A 20,575-nucleotide genomic window follows, 5' to 3' on the forward strand; every position below is an offset into this window, starting at 1 on the left:
GCTAACCGGCAGTGTAACGGGAGTCTGAGGAGTAGCTGATTGGCTGTCAATATTGTAAACAGTCTGGAGCGGCCGCCATCTTGTCTCTCGGTAGGATCGAGAGACAAGAGGAGGCCAAAACAAAGGGGGAAATGAAGGAAAGAGGGCAAGGTAGACTCCTTCTGACCCCCTAGGATTGATGAGGGGGATATTATAAAGCCACGCGGGGCCAAAAAAAAAACAAACAAAAATAATCCGATTTTTTCGCCGTAGAGACGCGTCTTGGTACACGAACTGGGCAGCTAACCGGGCAGCTAACCGGGAAGCTAACCATCAGTGTAACGGGAGTCTGAGGAGAAGCTGATTGGCTGTTATCATTGTAAACAGTCTGGAGCGGCCGCCATCTTGTCTCTCTGTGGGATCGAGAGACAAGAGGTGGAAAAAAAAAAGGTGTAAATGAATGAAAGGGGTAAGGCAGACCCCTCCTGAACCCCTAGGATTGATGAGGGGGCTATTAAAGTTCCCTGGGGGGTGAAAAAAAAAAAATTTGCGATTTTTCGCGGTAAAGGTGCTTCCTGGTACGTTAACCGGGCAGCTAACCGGCAGCGTAACGGGAGTCCGACATATTGTGTTTTTTGAACGTTTGTGATATGTGCACGTGTGGATTTTGTCTAATTAAGGTTAAACAAATATATATATATCTTTAAGCGTGTTCTGGCGCGCTTACGTTTTGGGTTTGGTTTGCGCTGCAGAGACGATACGTCACGGTTATGCGATGCATCATGAGGCGTCTCACGGGCTACGTGATACGTCACTTAATAAAGAATATATTTAACAGCTATAGATATTAGCTTTTAAAAAACCAATGAAATTCACAGAAAAAACCATAGGTTATAGACCATATATAGTTAGGAATTTGCATTTACAAAACCTTGAAAATTCACTGAAAAAACCATAGGTTATAGACCATATATAGTTAGGGATTAGCATTTAAAAAACCTTATTTTATTTGCACAAAACCATTGAAATTCCATATATAGTTAGTTGCACTAACTATATATCGCGGACCCGCAATCCACTGCTAATGATGTCACATATTACATCATTCATGACATGGTCAGTGACATCACTGATGACATCACTGATGACATCTCAAATGACATCACTGATGACATCACTGATGACAACACCCAGTGACTGTATGTTTCTGTAAAGTTAAAATATGTCTTACATATTGAAGAATGAGTGGATGTATAAGTGTCTGGATGAAGGATTTAGTAGGTGCATGACTGACTGTATGAGAGAATGATTAAATGTGTCTCACTGAGTGCATGGGTTAGTGATTAAAGTGTCTTAATTTGGCAATCATTATTTATGTTCTTCTGTAAACTGCTGCATGTTTAAATCAGTAGCTATATCAGTAACTATATGGGTTATTGAATGGTTGCCCAAGTATTTGTATGGGAGACTGAGTATGTGTGTGGGTGGCTGGGAGGTGTATAACTCTGTGCATAGATGTGTGAGCAGTTGATTCCCTAGGTGTATGGGTTCAAAAGTGCATGTAGAAACAGCTGTATGGACAGTTGACTGTGTGCATGAGTATATTGGTGAGTGAATGGATATCTCAGTTCTACATGTCAAAGTAAGTACATATGTAAAACACACTCCATGTGAGAGTTGACATATATAAATAACTGAACATAAGAGCCAGTGAATGTGAGAGTGGCTGTATGAATCATTGTGAACTTGTATCAAGGATTGTATAAGAGAGTAAATATGTGTTAGTATATGTTTGAATAAGTAAGGTGTGTATAACTGTATAGTTAAGGAAATGGAGATGTGATTGATTCTTTGCATGACTGACTAGGTGTGTGAGTAACTCCATGGATGTGTGACAGTCTGTGAGTGCCTGTTTACACTGAGTGTATCTAAGGTTATATTAGAGTCTGAAGATGTATTATCACATAAATGATATCATCAGTGATGTAATCAGTAATGTCAAATGAGATGTCAGTGATGTCATCAGTGATGTCATTTGAGATGTCATCAGTGATGTCATCAGTGATGTCATTTGAGATGTCATCAGTGATGTCATCAGTGATGTCACTGACCATGTCATGAATGATGTAATATGTGACATCATTAGCAGTGGATTGCGGGTCCGCGATATATAGTTAGTGCAACTAACTATATATGGAATTTCAATGGTTTTGTGCAAATAAAATAAGGTTTTTTAAATGCTAATCCCTAACTATATATGGTCTATAACCTATGGTTTTTTCAGTGAATATATATATACATATACATATTGCAGTACTCCATCCACCAGTAATCCAATGACACACAACGGATTAGGATAGACACGCGGACCCAAATTTCTTTGTGCTTATTTATTCAGTGTTTCTGCCCTGCATCCCATGCCGCCATGACGCGTTTCGGTCCGACCTGGACCTTGATCACATGATATATATATATATATATATATATATATATATATATATATATATATATATATATTCACTGAAAGAACCATAGGTTTCACACCAGTTATAGTTAGCTGGTCATTTTACTCATACAAAACCTATGAAATTCCCCTTTTATAGTTAGTTCAGCTAACTATAACTCGTGCGCCCGCAATGCACTGCTGATGACGTCACATATTACATCACTCATGACATGGTCAGTGACATCACTCATGACATCACTGATGACATCTCAAATAACATCCCTGATGACATCACTGATGACTGATGACCGAGACTTTCAGGTATGGAGCGGAGCGGGCCATCTTCTTTGAGATATTCGTGGAGATTCACCAACCAAGTCAAAGGCTGTAAAGAAGGTCATAGGATCACAACAGACCTATTCAAAAAAGGCACCATGACAGAAATGTAAACAAATGTATGTTATGGAGGAACAAGAGAAAATATTACTATTTGAAACATTGTATACATCACCTCCTGAACAACGTAGCAGTGATCAACCTGGGTTTGATAAATTCATCACCATCCACTTGGACAACAAAAGGAAAGACTTTCTATATACAGGTTGTTCAGCAGCACATAAGACCAACATCAGTAGGGCTACGTGAACAATTGCGGATATGGGAGTACGCTATGAGTCATGGGCACATACGTGGAGGGAAGTAAGAACACGCAATGAAGCAGCAGCACACACAGTATCATGACTGGGTAGTATATGACAGCACGTAAAATACTCAGTATGTTCATGGCAAACCCAAGTGCATGTTGGAGAGGATGTGAAGCCCCATGCACAACCCTGATGGTAGAATTGAACCAAGGTCAAATGTAGGGAAAATATGGCCTGGCCACCATATGATATGAGGGGATTCTCAGTTCCAAGAGACACAGCTGCCTGTATTGGGAATTATGACTAAGAAAAGGAAAGCAGTAAAGGGAGGAGATGGAAACTACTAGATACCATGGGAGAAGGCTGGGGACAAGTAACAGACCCACCCACCTTCAGGCTTTACACCTGATTGACACCTAAGGCACGCGCAAAGATGAAGGAGAAAGGACTCCATAGAAATTACAATAAGTAGGATTGAGATAAGAGAAGGGATGGGAAGGGAAGGGAAGGATTAGATAAGTTGGGAGAACATTACTTGATTTTATATTGAAAATATTTGCACAAGACATCTGATATTGCTCAGGACAATGGAAATGTAGGGAGTGTTGACTACTTTTCTACTTTTCAACAAAAAGTACAAATAGAAAAGTGTTATCTATATTGTATAGTTCTGTTTGAAAGTGCAACAGGGGTGTGTCTATCTGAGACTGGTGAGTGTTGGACACATCTCTTTAAATGCTATGCTAGTAATTTGGATCAGGGTAGGCAATGAGTACATTGTTCTCCTTTTCTAATGGTTTCTGAGACTTCTAGGATGCTTTTGCTACTGAAAATCTATGTGTGAGGACATTGTGCAGTTCTCCAGCAAAGTTCACAGTTGGTGCTCTTGTTGGTGATGATTGTGCTGTGCCATCATCGACTCATCTGATATGTCGTAAACATTGTTTTGCTTACAGAGAAGCCTGGTGTGTGCCCTGTAGCAGACATCCCCTGCTGGATCGTGATGCCTAAGCCTAGAATGTGCTTTATTGACAAAGACTGCGGTGGAATCAAGAAGTGCTGCCAGATGTCCTGTGGCTACGAGTGTGAAGTTCCTGTGAACACAGGTACAGTACCAGTGCAAACCTGTCTACAAACAGGGCACAGATCCATTGCTCAGACCCAATAAGGCTTGTGAGACGATGCAATGCAAAGAATCCCAGTGGTTCACAATGAAACCTTTAGATTTACAAAAGTTGTAACACAATTCCCACGTGTATTCCTAATTGGGTCCCTGATGCAAGTTTTGGAAAGCACCTAGACATTGTCAGAAGAGTATTGCTCATTTACAAAATACACACTTTGCTATTCATAGGGGCATATTCAAGTTCAAGTTTAAATGCTTTATTCGACAACATTGTCATAAAAGCTTGCATCCCTAAGCTAAACAGAATAAATACTAATCTAATAATAAAAACGTATTAAATACCATACATTTGTACTTTGTTGGCGAATAACAATTTTTAAAATTTTACACACAATTTTTTTAAAAAAAGAATATCATCACAGCCCAAAGGAAGCTCAAGTAGTTCATAGGAGTTTTAAAGTGCGCGTGCGTATTATCCAGGCCCATCCAAGGAATTTAGCCACAGCAATTGCAAGGTTAGGGGCACAGCTTGATTTCAGGACCCTAAAAGCCTCAGTACATCTCCTTGTACCCAAATTTCTGCATGCCGGTTTCAACCATCTATTCCTTGGGGCAGCGTATAGTGGACATACAAATAGGAAATGCAAAATGTCTTCTACATGGGATTTACAGTGGAAGCATGTGTTTACATTATCTGGGGACCATTTAACAGTAAAAGCATTTAGGGGCAAGGTGCCAACTCTAAACTGGAAAAACAATTTCCTATCTAGAGGCTTGGAGATCAAATCCCAATACTGTTCAAACATTGGGGAGGTTTTTATCTCTAGGAACTTGGATGTCAAGGCAGGAGATTCACTAGAGGTCAGTGCAGCATTGTTTATCATGTCCCAGTATAACTTTTTTAATATAGTATTTGAAGGAAAGTCATCTGGGTCTGTTACGGACCACAAGTGTTCAAGGTGCACTTTTTGAAGTAATTTCCTCACTTCTTTTAGCCAAACTACTTTATGGAAAATATCAGAGTTATCAACGTCCAGTAAGGCAGCAGCGTAATGTCTCAACTCCGGAGTGGATTTTATACGCCTCCAATATAGGAGGGGACGCAGCCTGATCATGTCCTCAATCCTTTTCCTCCCCAGGTCGTAAAGGAGAGGAGTTGAGGGGGTGCTCTGTGGAACACCGATTAAGCCCCGCAGGAATTTATTTTCTGCCACTGTTAAAGCATTCAAATTGGAGAAACCCCAAAGTTCTGATCCATAAAGGCATGCACCCAGGACTTTCATGCCATAGATCTCCATTGTTGGCTGTATTGGTTTTGTAAATGAAGATTAATGCTTTTTGGCTATTGCCCCTGCCAACTGATTACATTTTAACAGTACAAAGTCCATGTGTGATCTCCAATTCATACTAGCATTCAAGGAGATGCCTAGATAGGTGAAGGCATCCACTTCTTCCAGAAAAGCCCCATTGTAAACCATTTTCCCCTTGAATTTCTTAGAGGGATTCAGATTCATGAATTTTGTCTTTGTTGTATTTATTTCTAAACCCCGGATCCGGCAGAAGTCACCAAAAGCGTTTATTGTCTTTTGTAGACCACTAGGGGTCCGCGAGACCAGCAAGGTATCATCTGCGAACATTAATACTGGAACTCGCTTCCCGTCTAGTAATGGAGCATCCGTCGGAACTTGCTTCAGAAAGTCCACAATGCCATTGATGTAGAGGGAGAATAACGTGGGGGCCAAGACACAACCCTGTCTCACGCCTCTCTCAACAGGGAAGGTTTCCGTGACCTCTCCCTGGGCTCCCCACCTAATCCGGGCATAATTATTCTCGTGGAGCCTTACAAGCAAAGTTAATAATTCCGGACTTATTCCTAAATCCCTTAAGACATCCCAGAGTTTTTGCCGAGGAACTAAATCAAACGCGGACTTTAGGTCAACGAAAACAGCGAACAGGGGACCATTTAGCAGAGTAACATTTTTCCAGTATATAGTTAGGAAATGGAACACCTGGTCGACAGAGCTGGTTAAAGGGCGAAATCCCGCTTGATAAGGCGAAAGGATGTTCTTATCAACTATCCAGGCTTGTATCTTGTTTTGAACCAGCCTACCCATCAATGTTTGGGCACAATCAATTAGGCTGATGGGCCTGTAGTTGCTTGCTAGAGCCTTATCCCCTTTTTTGTAGACTGGGATTATTTCTGCTCCTTTCCATGTTGCTGGTATCTTTGCCCCCTGAGCGATAGCGTTTCCAAGCCATACAAAATATTTACACCAGCTATCTCTGTCCAATAGAAAAACATCTGCCGGAATGCCATCAATTCCTGGTGCCCTGCCTCTGGTCACTCCATCCATTGCCTCGTGTACATCTTTTAATGTGAATAATTCATGAGTAAAAAATACCCTTTCTAGAAGGGGAACAGCCTGAAGACCTGAATTGTCAGCATATTGGGGTTTGAAAAAATCCACCCAGGACTCCTTAGGAACATGATTTTTCGGGCATTCAGCTACACCCCCTGAGCCCCACTTTAATATGGCCCAAAACTCTTTCTGGTGTTTATCAACACATGCCTTCTTTATATCTAGCCAAAGATTCTCATCCCATTGCTTTTTTGCCTTAATCTGGGTTTTTCTGTATTCGTCCCTGGCATTTAAAACTCCCGTTTTAGATCTTAATGCAATACTAAGATTATGTCTTGCTATTCTACATGATTGGTCGTACCAACCCTTCTTTATGGGTGGTCCGATACCCTTCCTCTTCTTGCTTGTTTTAAAAAATAGCTTCTGGATACTAGCAAAGAACTTTGGCTGTGACTCTTCAATCATCTTTTTAAAATTTTCATCATTCATTAAGACCTGTAGTCTGGTGACTTCATCAGTAACTAGCCCCTCAAGGACCTGCCTATCCTCTGCGTTGGCTACTAAAGTTGCCCATCTGACATGACGAAGATTATTTGATGGAACAACATCTGAAGTCATAAAGTTCCTAGCTGGATTTTCTATCATTATTTTTTGATCTAAGTTGAATAGTAAAGACAAAGGATTGTGATCGCTCTCCAACCTAGATATGACCTGCATGTCGATCACTTTTCTCCAGCCTCTAACATCTATCAGAATATAATCAATCCTACTACTTGATCTTAGGTTATCAAAGGTATGCCTACCCTGTATATCAGAAGGAGTGCGACCATTGGCTGCCCTCAATCCTCTGGATAGGCATAAACTTTTAACCTGTATAGCTACTTCTGTCCATTTTTTAACCACCGGAATGTCTAACTGAGGAATTCCCCATTTGGTGTCTTCTTCATATGTCAGGTCATTATCCTCACAGCCTAAGGGTTCAAATGTTGTATTTAGGTCTCCACCCACCAAGATAATGTACTGAGTAGATAACATCTCTAGATCAACATCTAAAGCTCCTACTATGTCTGAGGATATACCCCCTTGGGTTCCCCTTGCGTAGATATTATATATTGCCAACTTGTAACCATCGTTACAAGTGAGCAGTATAGAGAGTAGGTCGCTATTAGAGATATGGTTCTGCATGATGGTGCATTGCAGGGCTTGCCGTATCCAAATAGTTAGACCCCCTGAAGGGCGTCCCTTTGTATTCTTCTTCGCGGGCACATAGAAGTTTAAAAAGCCCAAGCGAAAAACTGGTGACACTGACCATGTCTCTTGTAACAGCACAATGTCATAAGAATCTATAAAGTCACACCATTCTGGAGTCTCTATTTTATGTTGGATACCCGCGATAATCCATGAGATGATCTTGATGCAACTTTCCCTTTCCATATTCCTCTTATTTAAGGGAATAGTCAGGTTAGGGGAAGGCGCACCAGGTGGAGTCCTCATTTCGACTAGATTAATACCAGACTGAACAGCTAGTAAGCAGTTCTCTGCTGGTTTAAAAGTGTAGTCTCTAGGTTCAGATATCTTAGTCTCACTACAATCTGTTTCTTTTGTCATGAGAATACTAGAATTCCCGTGTTTGACCTCTGCAATCTTCGGTTGCCCTAAGTTCGTCAAATTTTCCAGTCAGTCACATTGGCTTAGTCCTGATATGGCAGAGAACCTATTTTCTATCGCAATTCCCCAATTATTTTTATTTGCAGGGTATTTGGCTTTTCGTATTACAGGGTTCCATTTAGTTTTTAACAATGTTGGATTTATATTATTTCCCTTTTTTGTATAAAAGAAATCCAACGTTAATGGCACTATTTCAGTAGATCTACGCTGGGGGGAGTATATATTAGCTAGTATGTTTGGTAGGACTTCGGGATCTGAGAGGTGCAACACCACGCAATCCCCCCTAAACTTTTTAATGCCACCCCTGATCCATTCGACCCTTCTAGCTTTCACTACTTCCTGTGCCAGCTGGTCCCTGCCTCCTGGTTTGAAAGCCATATTCTTTGATAACCAATGGAGTGATTTGTTTATCAAAGAAGGGATATTCTCCTCTTGTCCTGGTTCTAATTGAGGAACATTTGCTAAAACCAATATTAGTGGGGAAGCTTCCACTATTAGTTCTACAGGCCCTTTATCTGTGTTCTCTATCTCATTTGTACTTCTAGAGGCGGGCCTTGCAGAATACTCAACCATGGTTGCTGGGTTTAGAATTCCCATCCCCTCTCCCCCTTTGCCAGGCCTGTACATGGTGTTTTGGGAAGTGTTTGTTGTAATATCTGGCACAACTACGGTTTTGGTATTTTTCGGATCTGCCATAGCCAAATTTATTGGAACAGTCTTTGGTGTTTCTTCTATAGTTTTTTGCAAAAGTGATCCCAATCTGGTGACCTCTGCTGTAAGCAGGCCAATTTTACTTAGGAGTGGTTTAGTGATAGTTTTAATTTTATTATCTATGGCATTCAGTAGCTTTTTGAATTGATCTTCATCTAGATGAACCCCTCCTCCCCCATTGTTCCCAATATCGTCACCATCCTGAGACGAGGCCTCAAGGCATTTTTTACCTGACCGAAGACCACCCCTTTATGGTATGTTTTTTCCCCTACCCTTTGTTACTCTAGGGGCTGGAACCGGAGTAGGGATTTCCTCTTCTAAGGTGATACTTTCAATATCAGTTGTACATTCAGGAGCTGGTTCGTTAATTACAACTAATAATTGGGTCAGTGGGTTGTTATCTGGGGTTTGGAAGATCTCATTACTAATGTCAAGAACTGAGAGTGGTAGAGGCGTATTATCGATGAGCAAGTCCGGCGAATAGCTAAGACCCAAAGATGATCTCCTATTCTGATTAATTTTGGCAACTTTCTGTACCATATAATTGTCTATTGTATTAAGTGGAGCAGAAGATGCTTTAGCTTTAGACATGTTAGTATCAACGATGCTGGTCCTTAGGAATAAAGTCAATATGATGATCCAGACAGTTACAGGAATGAAGGGGTTACTGCACTTACTTGGGTGATTTTGGGCAGCGGTCTTGGCCCTGCTCCTGCCTATTCCTGCCGATGAGGGCCGTAGAGGGCCCGCCCTTTGCCCGGGCTTAGCCCCGGGCGTCCCGCTCGCGTCCCGCGGAGCGGGTAACTGAGGCGCTTTTGTGCGCCTCCTGGCGCCCTCGCGTCGTTGGTGAGCGCGCCGCCGCGTAGGCTGCCGGGAATTGAAGTCCCGGAGCGGCGGCGCGTGTAGTCCTGCTGGAAAATGACTCTCGGTGGTGGCGGCTTGTATCCTGGTGCCTGTTTGCCCCAAAATGACTCCTGGCGGTGGCGGCGTGGCAGCGTCAAGCAGGTAGGTGATTTAGCTGTCTCCCCCGCTCCGCCGGTAACTGAGGCGCTTTTGTGCGCCTCCTGGCGCCCTCGCGTCGTTGGTGAGTGCGCCGCCGCGTAGGCTGCCGGGAATTGAAGTCCTGGAGCGGCGGCGCGTGTAGTCCTGCTGGAAAATGACTCTCGGCGGTGGCGGCTTGTATCCTGGTGCCTGTTTGCCCCAAAATGACTCCTGGCAGTGGCGGCGTGGCAGCGTCAAGCAGGTAGTTGATTTAGCTGTCTCCCCCGCTCCGCCGGTAACTGAGGCGCTTTTGTGCGCCTCCTGGCGCCCTCGCGTCGTTGGTGAGCGCGCCGCCGCGTAGGCTGCCGGGAATTGAAGTCCCGGAGCGGCGGCGCGTGTAGTCCTGCTGGAAAATGACTCTCGGCGGTGGCGGCTTGTATCCTGGTGCCTGTTTGCCCCAAAATGACTCCTGGCGGTGGCGGCGTGGCAGCGTCAAGCAGGTAGGTGATTTAGCTGTCTCCCCCCCAAAATGACTCCTGGCGGTGGCGGCGTGGCAGCGTCAAGCAGGTAGGTGATTTAGCTGTCTCCCCCATATTAGCAAGCACAGCGTTAACAAAACTGCCGCTAAAGCGGTGATAATGGGCTTGATAATACGCCGTAGAGATTGCCCATAGAAGCTCATGTTCACACCAGAACATGGGCTTCCATGGGAATTCACAAGGGCGTATTATGAAGCCCATTATCGCCACTTTAGTGGTGATAATGTTAGCACTGTTTCTTGATAATATACCCCCAAATTAGTTATCAGTAGAAGCTCTGCATCAGGTGCATGGCTCTTGTTAGATGCATCAACATTGTTTATTGGTGTACCTGGTAGAATTGCATCCTTAGTGGGATTCTTCTGAAAGCTATGAAAAGATCTGACCCAGAGCAAAGAGTCCCACAATTATACAAGGAAGGAAGAAGAGATATGCTCATTCCTACACCACAACATGAGTAACAATACACTATTCAACGCTCATAAAGCATTGCTTTCATTACACTGACAACAAAAAGTTATGAAGTATAGGGCATTCCATGAGTACATATTTTATTGTACTGTTTAACGTAAGACAGGGGGTGCCTAACTGGGACTGTGATGAGTTGCTTTTGTGATGTCCACATCTCTTTAGTTAATATGTTAGCAATTTCAATCATTGTATGTGTTGGAAATGGTCCATTCTGCAGGTTCCCACCCAAAATGCCTTACTACTCCCCTTCTTTGCTGAAATTATTTTTCTGTGGGCCTTAGGACTCTGGGCACTCTAACATTGCTAACCAGTGCTAAAATGCATGTGCGCTCTACCTAAAACATGGTAACATTGGGTGATACACCATTGGCATGTTTAATTTACTTATACGTCCCTAGTAGTGTGCACTAATCGTGCCCATGGCCTGTAAATGAAATGCTATTGGTGGGCCTGTAGCACTGAGTGTGCCTCCCACATAACTAGCCCTTCAAACATGTCTCAGGGCTACCATTGCCGAGCCTGTGTGTGCTGTTTTAAACAATAATGCTGACCTGGCAAATTAACCCTCAACAAACATAACAAGATGATGGATGCAATGCTGAATCTTTTCAACACTCACCCTCAGTCAAGCGATGTGGGTTGCATCCATTATTATTTTGCTCATCATGCCAACACAGATTGGACCCAGGCATATGCAAATCAGTCTTGACCTTGCTCCCCATGGGAACAGTTCCGCTCGAACTGCCAGGCCAGGTCCTCGCTGAAACGGAAAAAGAATCCTTGGGCCAGTTTCGGTGTCTCTCCCCTCAACAGCCAAGCTAGCTTGAATCCAGTTTTTATGAAAACACGGGGTTGACCCTGGGTAGTTAATGGTTAAATATAGCCCTTAGAATTCCATAATCCCAGCACACTGACTGAAACAAATAGGATTCTGAAAAATCATACTAGCTGATGGCCTTTATGAAATTAAAACTTGTATATATTGGTATAGATTGTTTATATTGAAACTCATTATTATTGTACATACTGCTTCTGTCACGTGATCACTATTCACTATTATCACTTTTTGCACTTTTATCAATATATTGACAGCCATTCTTTGAATTGTTTTGAATGAATTTTGATAAATATAAAAATACAAAAAGCTATATACAGGCTTTCTTTCCATTCATTGTAAGAACCTGTTGTGAGTTTTTGTCAGAGGGAGGTTTCTTTATTGCATGTATTAGCATTTGCAAAATATTTGTGTTAGCTTGAATCCAGTGGCTCAGTGAGCATGGGACCCATGTCTGGCCATACCCTTGGTCACTTAAGGCGAACATAGAAAACACAACAAGATGGTGGACGGAGTGCTAAAACTTTTCAAACACTTACCCCCAGTGAAGAGATCTGGATAAAATCCATTGTTGTTTTGCTCACTATGCCATCCTACTTTGAACCCAGCCTGAGACTGGGGGTGAATGTTTGACAATGTTCAGCATTCTGTCAGTCATCTTTTTGTGTTGCACAGTTAAGCCTCTTACCAGGCCCAAACCTTCCTTTTGATTACATATAAGTTACCCCTACAGTAGTCCGTGGGCAGCCCAAGGACAGGGTGCAGTTTATTTAAAATGTAGGACATTTACTTTTAAGTTTTACATGTCCTGTTAGTGAAAAACTACATTCATTTTTAACTACTTCAAGGCCTATCTCTCCCATAGGATAACATTGGTATTATCTTATTACATCTTAAGTTTGGTGTAATCAATTTAAAATCATAACTTATGGTGAAGTCAGATTTTAAATTGTAATTTTGAAAGTTACCATTTTCTTACTTTAGCCATTTGGTGCCTGCTGCCTGTCTCTGAATACACGCCTGGGGTGGGTGACACCTGGGCTTTGTGCATTGCCTCTAGACAGCCACACATAATGGGAGCTAAGGTGTGACTTGATGGGCTTTAATGGGCCATTAACTGGCTTGATGGTTGGGGGGCAGAGCTGAGCACTGCCTCAGTTACACCTGAATAGGCTGTGTCCTACCCACACACAAAGGGATGCATACCCCCTCTAGTGAGCCTGGAGCCCGAAAGAAAGGACAGGGACTGTGTGCCATTCAAAGGCCTCTCCCACTTCAAAGCCACAACTAGGTATAAGTACTGAACCTCTGACACCACTTGCTCAGTACTCTTCCGGACCTGTAGATACTCTGTCAGGATGGATGACTGCTGTGCTGCTGAAAAGGCTGCCACTATGCTGGACTGCTACTCTGATGGCCTCCTGCTCTGCTCTGCTGATCTGCTGCCCCTTTGCCTGAGAGTGAAAAAGACTGGACCTGCACCTCTCCAACCCAGACCCACAGTGACTTAAAGGGCTTGTCGGTTTGCCTCCTATTCTGAATGCTCAGGGACATCAAACATTTGCAACCCAACTGCCTCCAGCGCCTGAACTCTACCATCTGAGTGTCTTGCCCTGCCAAGTGGTGCTAATCTAGTCCTGGGCCCTTGGAAGTGGAGATGAAGTGCCACAACTGCCTTAATTCGCACATCACCATCCTCTTGCCACTTGAAACCAGAGCATCTGCTTTGCCAATGACGCACAGAAATACAGCTCCCAAAAAAAATCACCCTTTGGAGACCAGAAGGCCTGATGAACATGCTACTGATGGTTAGGGCTGGCCACTAGGAGCAAAAGGAGATAAAAGATCAAAATCAAACATATGGATGGGAAATATCTGCAGTTAAAGCTCAGTCTCCCTGGAGGACTAAGCATGAAATGGAGTATGTAACTCTTTACTACAAAACCATAAAACCCAAGGGAGGGTCAGGCCCGAAGAGTTCACCACCACTTCATTTTACATTAAGTGAATGGAGAAGGAATAGGTGCATAGGGCTTCCTCTGCCAAGCTTATTCATGCCCCTGGGTGCCACCATCTCCCTAAGGACCTGCTCATCAAGAAACCATCCCGGGGACCCATATCTAGGGACACAAATCACAGGGCAAAGTGCATTGCAAAATCCCGCCCCTCCCCCAATGCCCATGTCTGGGGAGATGGGATGCCCCTGCTTTCTTCTTTCCTGCCTGCAACCAGCCGTACAAAGCAGATTGCATTTGTAACATATGTCTGCTGGAGCTGTGGAAAGGTTGTGGCTCGCAATGCATGAAGGGTGCTTCCATTGACCAGCAACTCGAAAAAACTGCTGTGGGTACCCCATTTGAGGACAGGGTCCCCAAGATAAAAGCGAAAAGTATAACACCACTTGACAAGGACACAATTTAAAGCTAAGTGACGCAGAAGCAGCTCATTACATTGTTGATGCTTGGTGCTGGGCTTGCAAAGACACTTTTAATAGAAAATGCGTTCCTTGTAGAGACCCACGGAGTGCAAGGGTACCACCCACATTTTGGAAAGGTATTGTGTAGGACTGCATAGAGTAGAGCAGCCCATCAGAAAAGTCCTGTAAAAAAGTCACCTGAACTCTCAGAGAGAGCTTTTGCTACTTTTCAAAGCTCCCCTGGAGCTTGGGCCATAGTCCCTAGAGAGTGGGAATGTCTATGGGAGGGTCCTTGAGCTGCTGAAGCAGTACAATAAAACTGAAGATAGACTCCATGACACACATTTTTTCAATATTATGTTTTTGTAAGGAAATGTCTCTTTTTGCATGATTATCCTTAACCTTTGGAACTGATGCTGCTGGTTTTTTCAAGTGAAAATACGCTAAGTCCTGCCTAGTGTCAGTGCAGTTACCCTTAAAAGGTATACGCCTAATTGGTTTACCCACTATTGCCATACGTTACCTTACTCATAAGTCACTAGTATGGATTACCAGGTGTACCCAGGTTCTGTAAGTTCAGTGTCCCTCTTGGACTGCAGAACCTATTGGGCCACTGTGAGTGTGAGAAAGCAAAGCATGATTCCCAGCCTACCACTTCAGGCTGACAGAATGGCTTTTAAACTGCTATTTCAACTTTGCCATTTGAACAAATAGCAAAGCCCAAATCACCTTTTTTAATATTTATGTCACTCCTAAAGGCAGGCCTATTGAGCCCTAAAGGCAGAGTGCATTATATTACAACTAATGACACATGTTTAACCCCTTACAGGTGTGTTTACTGTAGCAAGGTTTGTAGTCCCATTGATAAGTATGGAGTTAAAAACGAACTACACAGCGGTGCTCGCTTTAAGATATGAATACTAAATACAGTACTTTTAGGTATAAAAAGCATTGTTGCATTAAACCCAACGTGATGCTCAAGTTGAATTTAATGTTACTATTTTACATTTAGTAACTTTAGAATGTTGACACTTTGTTGCCCAAAGTTTCCAGTAGACCTTAATGGTTGCACACAGCTGCTGTCCTTGAGACAGCCCGCTGTCCTCCTGGGGAGAGTACTCTCAGCAAGAGGAACAAAGGACCTGTTGAAGAAAGCGCTGTGACTCCACCTGGCAGGATGGCCGGAATGGGTGTGCGCCTAAATGGTGTGCTTCAAAGGGAGAACCAACTTTGAAGGGCAAGTGGTAGTCACACAGAGGTGGGGTGCTCCATTTTTTTTATGCAGCGCGCTAGGCTGGCATATTGGACAGCAATGGAGAAGAAAAGTGGTTATTCAAGGGTAGGGTAGCCCCCAGGCAGCCACATCTCTGGGTTGAGTTTGGAAGCTCCACACACTGAGAGAAGGGTCTTGCCATGTTGGAAGACTTTACTACATAGATACCACACTACATATGAAGTCATTGTCAGGCTGGAGAGGAGCTGGTAGACCATACACTGCATCCACCAAGGCTTGTAGAGGGCATACCATTGGCACACCTGAGATCCAGATCACATCTTTATTGGAGAAAGAAATGGAATGCATCTGCCACACCTGTGGACTAGAAAGGGAGGACAGTGCCTGTCGTGCACAACCAATTGAAAAGTTGTCCACAAGTGTCAGACTTCCTCCTATAGCAACAGGGCAATAAAAGCTGAGAAGCCTACATCCTTGAGTCCCAAGTGTCAAGATGCCTGACTGATGCTGGACACTGTCGTACCCCTGGGAGACCAAATCCTAACCCTCAAATGTTGCCCATGAGTCTGCTGCATCCAGGAGAATCATATGAATGCAATTCGGCCTCCCAGGATATAAGCAGTCCTAAACCAAAGGAAACAGCTGTTTTTTTCCATAACCAGCAACCAGTAGATCAGTGCAATTGGTCTTGTTCTGGACTCCACTCAGACTTCATGGGACATCAACCGCTGAGGCCAAAGTTGGCACTCTCCAAGATTAAAGACCAAGGGCTGGCCACAGGAAGAACCTGACACAGGCTCTGCATCCTTAAGGTCCTTGAGAATATTCAGCATCCTATATGCCTTGGATCAGGACCACTCTATTGACTTCAATGGTGGTTTGCCCATATGATTCAGAATCTGGACTGTAAACCGCTCACACCAATGGGTAATTGTCCTAATGAACTTGACTGGTCCCTGTTGCACGCCCTGTATCAGAGTTGATAGCTCCAATAGTGCCCATGTTTTTAACTTACTTGTTTGCGCTAACCATAGACAGCAATCACAGTAAATGACAAATATTTATTGCATTTATTGAAAAGATGTAAGTTATTGTCTATTTCAAAAATCATATCTCAGGATCATCTGGTGGGCATTTTTGTTGAGGTGCCTATTTGAAAATAACAATAGAACTTATTTTTTTAAATTGTGTTCCAATTTTTATTATGTTGAATTTTCTGAAATGTGCTGCCATGACATGGAACACCCTCCCCATCCCCCTGTGATAGAACCAGGACCTGCTAACCTTCAGGAGACTCCACAAGACCTGGCTGTTTTACCAGTAGCTGCTCTTCCCCCCGCCGCGAGACCCCCACGGGTGAGTAGCGCTCTTTACAAATGTTTGATTGATTGATATGCATCGACGGTATCCCAATGGTCTGTATCATGTTTATATGTTAGTATGAATGGTTTACACTCCCAATTTAAGGGAATACTTAAAGTGTGGCCCACAATTACGAACTCTATTAGAACAAGAAGTTATTTGCAACGTAGTGGGACATGTCTGTGCATTAGAAATCAAGCAGGATAGAAACATGCCATGGAATCCCGTTTGTGAGGTATGGAAGTGTCACATGATATAGACCATTGGTTTAATGTTGTAGTATAATGATGTAATAAATTATGTGTGTTTTTTTATTTATATGTATATTTTTTTAGAAGACAAGAATTCTTAAACTTGGGGATTTGTTCTAATTAATATATTGGAATGTTGTACATGAATGACAAGTCTGTACAGAAAAACACAAATATTTGACTATTTCGTAATAAATGTCAACACAGGTGCCAATTAATATTTCATATTGACTAGAAAGAGTAAAAAAATTGGTTAAATACAGCCGAAACGCACCGACGCATAAATGAAGCTAAGTTTGAAGAACATATTGGCAGTGTTGAGTTTCAGTCCACTGTTTAGACAGCACCATAAAATTTCTTGTATAGGCTAGTAGCACGCATATAAAACTGAGTATGAATGACTATAAGTATGAACGTTTTATCACATCTAGTAGAGGCCTCATGTACTCATTAAACAGAGAAGTGTGGAGAGGACAGTCCCTTGTGGAAACCTACAGGAGACTGGTAAGCAAGAGGAGTAAGGTAACGAATATAACCTCAGACAATATGTCCTCCCCGAAAGATAACCTCTCAAGAACTTGATGAGAAAAACCCTGCAACTTTACGTGCTTAAACAGCGAGACATGGCCTGCGATGTAGTAGGCCTCATAGGACTGCCACAGAATGAGCAGAGACAGCTCTTTGTGATCCAGGCAAACCAGAAATTTGTCGTAGACAGTTCCTGAGACAAATCCCAGTTCTTTGTCTTGAAAGAAAGCCTGACTACTGAAAGACCAAGAACCTGTGTTATTCCAAAATGTCTTGGACTTGTTTTCCAAGGGCAGTTTGTGATCTCTGAAAAGACAGATTTGCTTTCTGTCTAAAACATAATTGTATTCCATACTTTAGTATATACTTAGAGCAAGGTTTAGGTCAATCCATGCATGTGATTGGATATCAGTCTTGATTGTGTCAGTACCCTGCACTCCTAATTTATGGATTTCTTATACATTCTTGGTCTGTTCCAAGGGTAGTTCTGTACCAAGGCCTCTGATTGGATGAGTCTATCCTTCCACTACTTGCACAACTAATGTGAGGGATTACTTTTTTATTGAAATACTTCTTACCCCACCCTTTTTACCTTCACTCCCAATTTTGTTAAGTCATGTACATTGCAACCCCACAGGTACTGCACAATGTTATTGTACTGGATGCTTCTCTAAATTTGTGTGGCATCCCACATATATTACATTTGAATTCACCATTCATTAGTGGGAATTATTCATCATGGAACAGTAAATTAACAGTAAGTGGAAATATGAATCCACGATGGTTGTTTGGTGGCCATCTTGGAATGCTGTTGATTTATTCCAAAAAACATTCCTGGATTGCGCTTATGCCGGTGCATGTTTGCTGAAGCACTCGCAGCGATCTTGTAATTATTTTATTATAAAGAAAAGGCATTTAAAGTTGCACACCTTTGCATACATTTGTGTTCATGTGCATGCTACTACATGGCCACTATTTGGGAATTTCTTTTTTTTGCACTCTGCACGATTGCAAAGCAAATATGGTTGGCAAAGCAGTGTGCCTACTTATTATAGCTGAAACAGCTGGAATGAGCCCTAGGTGCAGCAAACAGATCAGTCATAAGATGGCCATGTAGCAAGGGTGTCTGCATATATTATCCCAGGTAGAGGGTCCCCAGACAAATGGACGTACGTGAGTAAATCTAGGCTCTGGCCTGTCTGCCTGTAAAAGATTATTTCCAATGGTGGAAGAAGGGTCAAGCATGCCAAATAATTCTTGCAATAAAGAACTGAAATATTACGACTTCCTCCTCATCTCCCTCCTCCTAAAACCCTTTCTGCCTATTGAGAACAAGGACATTCTTGACTCATGATTTTTGTGATACTCCCATACCACGATGGATTATATTTAAAGATTTCTCATTTGATGATGTCATTTATATGTTTACCTGCATTTTTATTTCCATATTAAAATAATCAGAGCAATTTATACACACAATATTTTCTTCAGGTTTTGGTTTGCATCAATGTTCCTTGCTTCCTCTGTTTGGTATAACAAATTAATCACATTTCAGTACAAATCATTCAATTATAAACACTGGAATGAGAAGGGTATTATGTTTTTCATCAACTTGTACAACATAATTCTGTTGTAACTTTTCCTTAATTGCAAGCAAGATTTAATTTGCCAAGTACATTTTCATTGTAATACATTGTAATATCTTCTCATCAACCCTATTTAACAGCCAAAATTTACCTCCAGATGTTCTATCACTCACTCCCAATACACCGTTATATAGCATTTCTCATAATTCTATACCTTAGGCTGCTTATTTATATATTATATTATCAAGTACTTCTATTAGACCCCAAACTGCTATTGATATTGTGATATAGCTGATTAATCTCTCTCACTCCCTTCTCCAATTTAGGATTAATTATGGCTTAAAATATTTAAAACATCCAAATCCCTTCGTCTTATGAAATCCTTATTTTTTGCTTCTAGCAGAACTATCATTACCCCTGAATGTATTTCTAAATTCTCTTCCCCCTCCTCTTCATTATGTTGGTCTTGTTCTTCCTCCACAGGGACTTAAATTAATTTATTATACTCTTGTTCCAGTTTGTTTATATTTTGGGAAACTGTTAAAAATGGGGGTTGCTAGTTGGCTGAGGTTGGTACCTTTGTCAAAATAGCGACCCTTGCTTCTAGTCAGGGAGATGGAGATACATTCCTAAAATACCCCTTGCTCACCCCGTTTGTGGCTTGGCACGAGCAGGCAGGCTTATCTCAGAGGCAGTTATGTTTCTAAGATGTAATAAACTAACTGCCCATTCTGGCCTATGGGAACAGATAGTCTTGCAATAGTGAAACATGAAATTGGCAGTATTTCACTTTCAGGACATGCCACACACATCACGGCAGGCCCTACCTTTCACATACACCCTTCCCACAGGGGTACATTGGGCCTACCTTAGGGGTGACTAACATGCAGAAAAGGGAAGGTTTAGGAACTGGCAAGTGTGTGCACTTGCCAAGTCGACATGGCAGTCCCAGCCTGAACATATGCTCTGCAAGGGCAGGTCTGAGCCACATTTTACAAGCTGCTTCTGTGGGGGGGGGACAATCAGTACTGAAAGCCCACCAGCAGCATTGGATTTATAGGCCCTGGGCACACATGGTGCATTGCACTATGTTCTGACAAGTAAATCAAATCAGCCAATCATGGAGTCACTAATCCATTACAACAATTTACACAAGGAGCACTTTAACAGTAACAATTTGGTCAAAAGGTCGAAAAGGTCAAAAGGTCTAAAAGGGTTTCACTGTAGTATTAAATTAGCATTAAATTAGATTGTGATTGTCTTTCTCCAAAGCCTCTTTTATTTGATCTCTTTTGTGTTAAAGGTAATACTTTCTTGTTGGAAATGCACTTCTAAAATGTCTATATTAACTTGGTAGAATTGTGATGGTGATGAACATAGAATAGCTGCTATTTCTACATTATAGCTATCTCAGATAATCAAATCTGATCAGTTTCCT

The 20,575-nt window shown here is 42.3% G+C and overlaps 1 protein-coding gene across 2 annotated transcripts in view; it reads left to right on the forward strand.

Annotated features, from left to right (window-relative positions):
• LOC147709700 (WAP four-disulfide core domain protein 12-like) overlaps positions 1-20,575 on the forward strand; it is a 101,573-nt gene that overhangs the window by 58,139 nt on the left and 22,859 nt on the right. The window contains exons 2-3 of one of the 2 annotated variants that reach the window (XM_086925538.1): positions 4,026-4,175; positions 16,678-16,766. In XM_086925538.1, the coding sequence (XP_086781664.1) occupies positions 4,026-4,175; positions 16,678-16,766 (239 nt within the window). The remainder of the gene's footprint in view (positions 1-4,025; positions 4,176-16,677; positions 16,767-20,575) is intronic. The other variant, XM_086925539.1, reaches the window with a different exon arrangement.

This window comes from Lissotriton vulgaris, chromosome 6 (genome assembly GCF_964263255.1).
Source record: "Lissotriton vulgaris chromosome 6, aLisVul1.2, whole genome shotgun sequence".
NCBI classification, from domain to species: domain Eukaryota; kingdom Metazoa; phylum Chordata; class Amphibia; order Caudata; family Salamandridae; genus Lissotriton; species Lissotriton vulgaris.